This window comes from Pyxicephalus adspersus, chromosome 3 (assembly GCF_032062135.1).
Source record: "Pyxicephalus adspersus chromosome 3, UCB_Pads_2.0, whole genome shotgun sequence".
In the NCBI taxonomy this organism is placed as follows: Eukaryota; Metazoa; Chordata; class Amphibia; order Anura; family Pyxicephalidae; genus Pyxicephalus; species Pyxicephalus adspersus.
In genome coordinates, this window is record NC_092860.1 from 111,248,724 (window position 1) to 111,258,984 (window position 10,261).

The 10,261-nt window shown below is 37.1% G+C and overlaps 1 protein-coding gene across 1 annotated transcript in view; it reads left to right on the forward strand.

Annotated features, from left to right (window-relative positions):
• The window catches only part of KLHL2 (kelch like family member 2), a 56,685-nt gene that overhangs the window by 32,113 nt on the left and 14,311 nt on the right, over nt 1–10,261 (forward strand). Inside the window, exons 6-8 of the mRNA XM_072406843.1 lie at nt 3,422–3,531; nt 3,623–3,739; nt 5,438–5,587. Of these exons, the coding sequence (XP_072262944.1) occupies nt 3,422–3,531; nt 3,623–3,739; nt 5,438–5,587 (377 nt within the window). The remainder of the gene's footprint in view (nt 1–3,421; nt 3,532–3,622; nt 3,740–5,437; nt 5,588–10,261) is intronic.

The window sequence follows — 10,261 nt, forward strand, 5'->3', positions numbered from 1 at the left end:
ATAACATTCATTACATCGACATTATCCTCCTGTTCCTCATCCGACATGTCACTGTCAGTAACAACAGATGTTGGCTCACGCCAAACCATAGGCACAGCAAAAGGCATTTTATTCCTTTTCCCATTCAACCGTTGTGTTAGGCCAACGTAACACACCTGACAGCAGATATGAGGTGCCCAGCTTTTATTCTGATCTCCAATTTCACATCCAAAGTAATACTTGTAAGGAAATCTCACCCTCTTGGTTAGGTTCTTGCATTGATCACATGGGGTATATTTGTCACAAATGTAGCAAAAATTGTCCGGTTTATTACCACAGCTGTGCCTACTCATCTTTATCTCAAAACAGAGTCACTATGGCCTAGTGTACTATCCAATAGAATGGTTTCGCACTAGACACAAGCCCTTGGTCCATCTCGCCTTATATACCTATTTCTGACGTCAGCTCACGGACTTGCCCAGCCGCTGCTGGAACATGCATGCCACCAGGGGGCGTGATTTAGCAGCAGCAGGCATAGGGGTAGCTGCAACTGTTATAATGTTCCCATGAAAAATTCATTACCCGATTACCGACTATTTAAACAGGTATAGCACGCGTATAATTTAAAATCTGTACGTGATGGGCAAATTCTGAAATCAGATTTGGAATCCGCATACTTGATATTATGTAACTCACATGTAATATTCTTTGTAGCAAATCATTTTTCTGCAGTGAATAAATGATGGAATAAATAGTGTAGAGTATATATTTCTGCAATATATAATGTTTAATATATAATAGTGGAATAAAGAAGAGGTGAGGATTGCACACAATAAATGGATAGAATGATATGATAGCTGATGTTTTCTATAACATCCAGTATGAGCTGGGATGAGAGCCTGTAGGAATGTCATTTTAAGGAGAATTGTTTCTCCAATCTCATGGGGGAAAAAAAAATCACTGTTCATTTTAAAAGCAAATGCGGCTTGTGGCACAAATGGCTAAATACATTGCAACTTACTTATGACATTTTGATACCAGCCTTGATAAAGCAACAACTGAAATTGGTAAGTGAGATACCAATGCCACCCCACCGATACTGCACCTGTGATAAAATAGAAAACTTTGCTTAGTTTACCCTCCATATCATAAAGCTTGTTTTGTCACGTTCACTTTGTGACTTCTGCTGTAGTGTTTACATCCTTAGTTTGATGTCTGTACGTGTGTTGATGAGGAAGTCAATGTAATGTTCTGTAAATGTTGTATGCCCTCTTTACCATGAACTATGAAGAATTAATTTGGCCCACTAGTAATGACAATCCGAGTGAACTTAAATTGGACATTTAAGGCTCTTAGTAATATTTGTTATATTCTAACTTTTTTTTATTTGGCCATGGAGCTTTTTTTTTTTTAATTTGGATTACTAGAAGTCAGGTTACTATATTCCTGGCATTTTAGATGTCTTTTTAATAGGTTCCTGAACTTTATACTTCTTTTTCCATGAATGTTACGGACATTTTTTTTTAAACCAACACAGGACACTTAGTCATATTACAGTGCCCACCATTATCATTTCTGAATAAAAATGTTTTCAATTTGCAGAAAACCTTTTTGGTAGCGCTACATGATATTAAAACAATGCTTTCATACAAAAGAGATATACATAAGTGTTGTTTGCAAATATTTTATTTATCTTAGAAGGGAAAATATAATTCATGAAAAATAAAACATCAGACTACCTCTATGGAATGACTTTCCTAGCAATGTTGTTCTAAGAAAAATTGACTGCAGATCGCCTAGTTTCTCAAGCCATTTGTGGTGTTTGCTTTGGGGAGTGATTTTCAAAATTCCATTTAATTTGCTTTCCTTAAACTGATCAGTAATAATAAGTTTGGCTTTGCTTTGTATGTTGCCAGCTTAAACCTGTTTTTCAAGGTTTTGTTTCAAGGTCCTAATAGATGTAAACAGACATGACCAATGCAATACATTCCTGTGATCACGTCCCTGTACTGCTGTGAATAGCAACTTACAGCCACTTATAAAAGTTTGCCCAGCAGGTATTTGGCATTTAGCTTAAACAGACCTGCAAGCTTTTATCTGAATACTCAGGTTTGTGTGGTGACTTTTCTGTACTGCAGTTAAAGCCCAACTAAACAAGACAAATTCTAACGCAATCAAATGCAAACGCTGTATAAGTCTGTTATTAGAAATGTGAAAGTGGTTACCTATTTTGTAGAGATTGCATCATTCCTTTTTACTGAAGACATCTAAAAATTTCTCATGGGACATGTCTTTTTTTTTTTTTAAACAGCTAACTCTACCGGGTTGGCCAGCAACACAGTTATTATAGTTGGAACTGGATGAAATGCAGAAGCAGGTTTCCAGGCATTGTTAGGCAAAAAATGTATTTGAGGAAGGATTACAACTCCTTTATTTTTGGTATGGAATAGGAGAAGCCTAGAACCTGTATTTTTTTTTTTTTTTTTGTCTGTCACAGGTGCAGTCTTTTTCTCAGTGACTGCTTGATAAAACGTGATCAGTTTTCAGGAAGTAAGGGGAAATCTCTCAAACAGAGGTAACAGAAAATCTGACAGTGGTATTATTCTTTTCCCATTTTATTCAACATTACAAAACAAATTCATTTGCCACATACTTTATTTGTATTTTGCCTTGTTTGTTCCAAAACAGTACATAAAACTTGTCATTTGCATTTGTTTTTATAATGCCTGTATTGTACTTTCACTACTTGGACAATGAAGCGCTATAAGTTGCCTATATACCTTTACACATTTAGAATCCTGTTGACTAAAAACAATGAAGGGCTTCCTCCCTGCAGTAGGAACATCTAGGGGGGATGTTGGAAAGCTCTGTTACAACATAGCAGTTCTGGAGATTTACTGGTTTGACATAACCTAACACTTAGGCATGCAAAATCAGGTTACATTTGTGGATCACTATACAGCTGCATATTTCGAATGAAGGTATGATATGGAAGAGCAGGTATATAGGAGCTAATTGCAGACTTCCGAGCTTGGTTTGTAATATAGTAAATCACTAACCTGTAAGAAGTTTATGCATGTTGTCCAAGAGCTGACGGACACCATGTTACTTCCATGTTGGTGATTCACCCAGTAGTGAAGAAATGCAAGTTCAACCAGTAGGAAAAAACATAATAAAAGCAAATGCAACAAATCTGTGCACATATAGCTTGAATAATGTAGAGATGGCTCACAAAAGTGTTGTTTTGTCAGCCCACTACAAGATATAGGAGCCAAATGCATTTTTTAGAACTTAATCAGGTAATCTGTACCTGCAGGAACCTTTTAGTGACATGCTGCTAGTATGCTATATTGTGGCCTTTTGTTAAACAATTGTAATTGTTTTTGTAGTGTTTACATAGCATTGACAAATTGCTCCTTTTTTTTTTTTTTTTTGTAAAAAGAACAACACTTCTCCGACATTGTCACAGGCGAAGAATTCCTGAATCTTGGGATTGAACAAGTGTGTAGCTTGATTGCCAGTGATAAACTTACTGTGGTCTCTGAGGAAAAGGTAATTGCAAATACTTAGGTGTCTCAAACCATGCTAAATATATATCATTTATTTCTCATTTTCAAATTTTAAACAAAAATTTATTTTGAAGGTGTTTGAAGCTGTTATTGCTTGGGTAAACCATGACAAGGATGTACGTCAAGAGCACATGGCACATCTAATGGAACATGTCCGTCTTCCATTACTTTCCAGGGACTATTTAGTACAGGTAAGAGAAAATCGGCTTCACAATAACAGATATTGAATTACATGTCTTGTGTTCAGAGACTTTTAGTTGAGCTTATAAATAAAATAAATATATATTTTTTAAAAGTAAAGAGAAGTAAAGAGAGTAAAGAGAAAGAAAAATTGGAAATATGAAGTAGCACTAGGACCAACTCCAGTGACCCCAAATTGATAGCAGTTGCATGCACAACAATTTATTCATTTTGCTCTCAATTCAGTAGAATGTGGCAATACTGGTTTTATCGAAGAAAAAACTACGAGATAGTTATTTAAAGACTTAAAATCCCAATGACACCTTTTACTTGGCACACCCAAACCGCTCATTCTTTCACTTTCTATGTAGAAATTTGACATTTGGTACTTTTCTAGGTTTGAAAGTAATTTAGGTGAAATCACTACTGTGCATAGTACATCCCACCTCGCAATTGCAAATAACTCACACATGTTAATATCTGGGTATAGTGGTCCACCTTCTGAAAAATAGGTACCTGGACAGTAACTTATTCTCCATTCTAAACTCTTAAGTGGTATAAATAAGGCTTTGAATGTCTCTACCAATAGATCTGCTGGAGGAACTAACATTCTTAAAATTATTCCTGCCAGAACTGATGTAAAGCTCTTCAGATTCATATGGTTTAACCTGAACTTAATGCTCAGTGAATGTAATGCCACAGAAATGCCAGAGCCCGCTAACACTAGAGACATTCAAGTACCACTTCAACTAGGTTGAGGTTGCATTCCTCTTCAATCTTTACTGTTTTGCAAGTCAACTGATAAACAATGGTGACTTCCTATACTGTAAAACAGGAAAGATTAGTTGCCTATACATAGATCTTCCATAGATCTCAGTTATAAAATATGCTCTAAAATTATTTACTTATAATGAAACAAACTTTTCCTGTTAAATACCTGGTCCAGATTCACCCATAACCCTGTCTGATTTAACCCCCACTAATGGAAACACATTACAGTCACAAGGGCAAACATTTTTTTACACAACTTGTTTTATGATGGGAGGTTTCAGATTGTTCCAACATTTCTTAGATTATGTGGAAATCCTCCTCTAAGTATGTACCTATGATATTGTTTCAAAGCTCAGTAAGGCTTAACGAACATTGCACTGGCACATACAAAATAAGAAAAAATATATTTATAATAAAGAACATATATTGATTTTTTATAAAGTTTTACTTTCACTGCAGTCTGTTTACATCAAAGCTTTTGTTTTATCTCTCAGTAAATAGCTCTATAAACAAAAACATTAAACCTCTGCCTTTCTTCCGATTGTATGAATTGCATGACATAACTAGTATGATTAGGTGACGTTCCAGGCAAGTATGAGAATCTCAGTTATATGGTTCATACTGTAAATATGTCCTTTTCTTATTCTCATTAATGTTCTACATCTTCTCGCCCTTGTGCTTGATCCTTCTATAAAAACTTTGGATGTTATGCTGAGCACACATACAGTAACTTTCAGCATCATTTTTGCTAATGCATATTTAGTTTGCAAAATAATGTATCAGGACTCCTCCCAACAGTTTTTATTTTCAGATCTTGGTGGTCAGTAGCCTTATTCAATGCACAGGACACAGCTTTCCCTATTTGTTTCCTATAGAATTACCTATAGTAGTGGTAATCACCAGGGGAGTCTTACAATTTTGCCTATATTCTATTGCAGAGGGTTGAAGAAGAAGCTCTGGTAAAGAATAGTAGTGCCTGTAAAGATTACCTCATAGAAGCCATGAAGTACCACTTACTTCCAGGGGATCAGCGAACATTGATTAAAAGTGCCCGCACAAGGCAAAGGACGCCTGTTAGTCTTCCCAAGGTAAGATTTTACATTTGTCATCTGTAAACATAGATATTTGCCAATTCTGAAGACATTTTTGAGGCATCTGTTATTCCTGAAATGACAAAATGAACATATTTATCCATACACATGTGAATCCATTTATTAAAACAAATTCACTAGAAAAATACACCTATAATAAATGTTTGGTGAATGCCACATTTGCTCTGTTATAATTATATGCCCTTTTTACCTAATCACCATTACTGTTTCATGAGTTTCCAATTATACACATAAAGGGATTATTGGAACAACCTCAGTTACCTCTTTTCTTGTCTTTTTTTCTTAGATGATATTAGATCTGCTCTTTATAATATCACGACTATGTCTAGGATGCAGAGCATTATTTTTTTTTCATGAAGTTAAAAATGCGACAACGTCAATGTAATACACTGGTGTTAGTATTGAGACTCTGAATTTCCTTTTTTTTTCTTCTAAGGTAGTTTCTGCCTTTCACTTCAACCAAGAAATTGGTTTTTTGTCCCTTTGTCCAGTTCATCCCAACAAAATTTCCTTTCATTATTTGGAGGTGGTTAAGGCTGTGAAAGACTAACCGACACTTAAAGAAACAATTTTTTTTTTTTTTTTGTCAATAACTTTATAGGGTGCCTTGGCCTCTTGCTTCATCTTTTCTAGTGGAGCGGCCATAATCCTTGTGGTCTCAAGGATCTGGCTGCACCTTATCTGGCCAAGGTACATCCTATTGTTCTGTAAGTTAGCAGGTTGATGTTAGGGCTTCATCTGTTACAAGCTTCAACTGTAAGGTCTTTCAGGCAGTTGATTAAGCTGCAGACTCTCCCAAATTTTCTCTTTGTTAGCCCTGTAAGTGGGTCTTTTGCTGACCCCTCACTTACAGAGAGAGCTACTGTAATTTGGACCAGTGGTCGCCAACCTTTTGGAGCTCATGGACCACTAAATTTACTGGCTCCAGACCACACATGTGGGGAGCTGTGTGTCACTCAAAGGAGAAGAAACTTCCCCCAGAGTGACATCATGATGCCAGAACCCGTCCACTCACCCTGTGGGCGGGTTGAGTCCAAAGACACAACCCGCCCACCGCCCTAAACCTGCCCCCCCTCCCCCCAGCTGGGGGGTTCCCCTGACCCTGCTAGGGGGTGTACCAGCCAGAGCTGCTGACCACCGGCTGGAGAATGCTGCTTTAGGACATTCCAAAGGTGAAACCCTTCCTTTGGCTCTCAAAGGACATAACATATATTAGGATACTTAGGATTTTGTACTGAAAGTATAAGCCTTTCCCCCAGTGTTTATATGCTCTTGGCACTGTTGTCGTAGTTTGGGTCACCTGGACTGGCCTACAAGTGTTTTGATGACCTCCAAGATAAATTGATGTCTATGGATCCATGGGTCTATTGATATATAAATCCAGTAAATGCACCTGCAGTGTATTAAGAATTGTCAGTAGTGTTTTTACATGTCAAACTGATGCCATGGACACATATTGAAAAATTTTTTCACATACAGTGAGGGAAAGAAGTATTTGATCTCCTGCTGATTTTCTCTGTTTGCCTTCTAATAAAGAAATGACTAGTCTATAATTGTAACGGTAAGTTTATTGTAGCTGTGAGTGACAGAATAACAACAAAGGAAACCCTCAAAAACCCAGTGCTCAAAAGTCAGTATATATTATATAAACATACACAGCCCCTTTTAGCTTGCTGGGTGCAACCTCCGGCACTTCTCAGTAACCACCCTGCTGGTTTTGGTTGCTTACTGAATTTGGTCACAATACAAGGGCTGCCACCCACCTACAATTTATTCCCACCCGGCTTAAAAACATTTCTTGGTTGACCACTGTGTGTATGTGTGTGTGTGTGTATATGTATATATATATATATGTATATATGTATATATATATATAATTTTTTAATACATACATGCATACACCAGTTGCTACCATTCAGTGAACAACCCAACCCGCGCTATAACTCTGTGTATTACATAACATCTCCTCCTCCTCCCTTCTCAGCACCATCCTAGTAGGCAGTTGACTCCTCCCAGCAAGGTAAAGGGAGGTTACAATTTCATTTATTTCATCTAATTACTTTTGTATTTATGTATTTTAGTATTTAGCCGTATTCAAATTATTTTTTACAGTCCCATCAATGTATAATAATGCCAATAACAATAGGATTTTCTTTTCATGGGAACAGATTATCATAGGAACGGATCATTTTCCTTTTATTTCTTTTGGGAAAAATTTGTTTGGTATAGATAGATAGATAGATAGATAGATAGATAGATAGATAGATATAGATATATATAAATCTCTAAAGCTGACCTGATAAAAGAGCTAGGATATCCCCCTATTCCAGTTGTGGGGGTGGGTACAATGAATATGATCTTGCTGGGCCCGGTACTAGCAGAGATATGTCTACAGGAGTGGAGGAGAAATACAATATAATCTACAAAGACATGGCCATTCTGTACAGTAAGGGTGTCTGGATTAAAATAACCAAACTGAATAACAAATCCTTTTGCAGATACAAAAAACCTGTGTGCACCTATATAATAAAAGGCACTCGGTGCACCGTTTCTTACCAACTCTGGATCTGTATATTTAGATAAATTGTAATTAATAATGTGCTTGGGTACTTATCTTGTTAAGGTACGTAACATTTTAAATATACAGTGTGATTGTATGTTTTGTTTATTTAAAAAATAAACATTCTGTCATTCATTCTGTTTCTTTTTATTTTTTTCCTTTGGATTTCTGATGTTAATGTGTTCTTATTCATCCCACAGTTCTTTGTGTGCTCTCCTTGTTTGTCTCTTTCTATACCTTCATCAGTAGCCATGGAAACCAATACCACTCTACATGACGAGGGAAATTTGTCAACTTTTCTTACAATGTAATTCATAGATCTACTGTGCCTAGACTCTAAACAATACCCTGTAATTCATATTAAACCTGACGTTTAACTTGGTAATATTTTGGGTTCCCGGGTTTCTCCCTCTCCATTGATCAACATGTTTATGAAATTTTTAAATAATGTTACGTTATGTGACTTACTTTAGGATCAGCAATGTCATCTCAGAGCTTCTCTATGCTTTGCGTGCATAGCTGGCAGGAGGGGCCAGCAGAGTGCTGTACAAAGCTTTCTGAAAACATCACAGCACCTTCTCTAAATATTCCTCTCGGTAGTCTCAGTCCTGAGGCGAGAAGTGGACTTGCTTTTGGGAAGAGTTATGCACATATTAAAATGACTTGATGGGTGGAGGAGTGGGCATTCCTAGGCAGATTGCATGCAGAACTCCCACATGTGAAGCAGAACATCCATGATTGATGGAACTGAAAATTTGAGGCTAGCTTTATCTGACTTTCCACATCTTATAATGCACACTTGAAGAATCTGACTGTGTGCAGTGAAAGTACCACAGAGGAACATGTGTGCAAGATAGACAGTAAGGCTAGAGTTTAACTTCTCTATTCCATTGCAAGTTATGTTCAGTTATGTTATTGATGGAGAAGTATATGGAACTAAAAACTGTACATAGTTGAGAGATGGGTTATAAACTAAGAAGTTTTAGTTTTCCCAATTATTAATTTTATGTGTAGGACATAAGGTGGTGAATCTCTCACTGAGAATGATAGATTATTTTAGATCTGCTCAAATCTCTGTCTCTCTATGATCCCCTGGAAATTCACCTGGAACTTCTTGACATGAAAGAAATATGAGATTTGAACACTTCGATTTCACCTTTTTGGAATGATGGTATTGTTACTGATGGTATAAAGAGCTTCCTACTGCTTGTACCTCCCAGACCAGTGCTGTCACACAGGTGACCAGCAAATCCTAATTTTGCAGCCAGTGAGGAAGAGGGGCAAAATGCCCTCAATTAGTTCTCTCTGCACTTGATTCAATCATTGACTGCTGACATGTTGCTTCGGACAGCCACATTTGTTCTGCACAAATATTCACATATGTGAGGAGGACATACTGAGGAATGTTGGGAGAGAGTCAGCCTTGCCACCAGTGTGTATTTATAGTCATTGTGTTTGTGAATGCAGTGTGTGTACAGTAAATGAATACAATGTGTGTACATGGGTCTACTACCTAAATACTATGTACCCCAGTACATTACATATACCCAACCCCTGCATTATGTATGCTCCACCCATCATTAGGCACTATATGGTCACACTCACCTGCATATACTGCATCATTAGGGTGCATCTTCAGGTTGTTTGGAGGAGGGTTCCCCAGCATCTAGAGTAGGAAAATTGGCCATGTTCCTGAAGATTGACAAACGTGTCATAGAAGCTCAAAAGATTGCAGATGATACCTGCATCACATAAATATTTTCCCCCCTTAACCTTTGGCCTTTACATTTTACATTCCACACCAAAATAAGTAGTATTAAAGGATAATTCTTACAGTACTGTAAGTTCAGTGCTTGGTAGGATCAGATCAGTTGGATGCATCATGTGCCAGTTCATCTATTCATGTGTACTAACTGAAGGCAAAGAAAGTTGTTACCTCCGCTTCTTCCATTTGTCTTTCTCCCCTTCCCCTAAATCCTCAATAATAAATACTGGAACTGCCAAATTCACTATTACTTATATTTCATGCATGTTATCTTCTAGTGAAATGTTGAAGAGTTTGCATGATCCCCTGGTTTACCGAGGTTTAT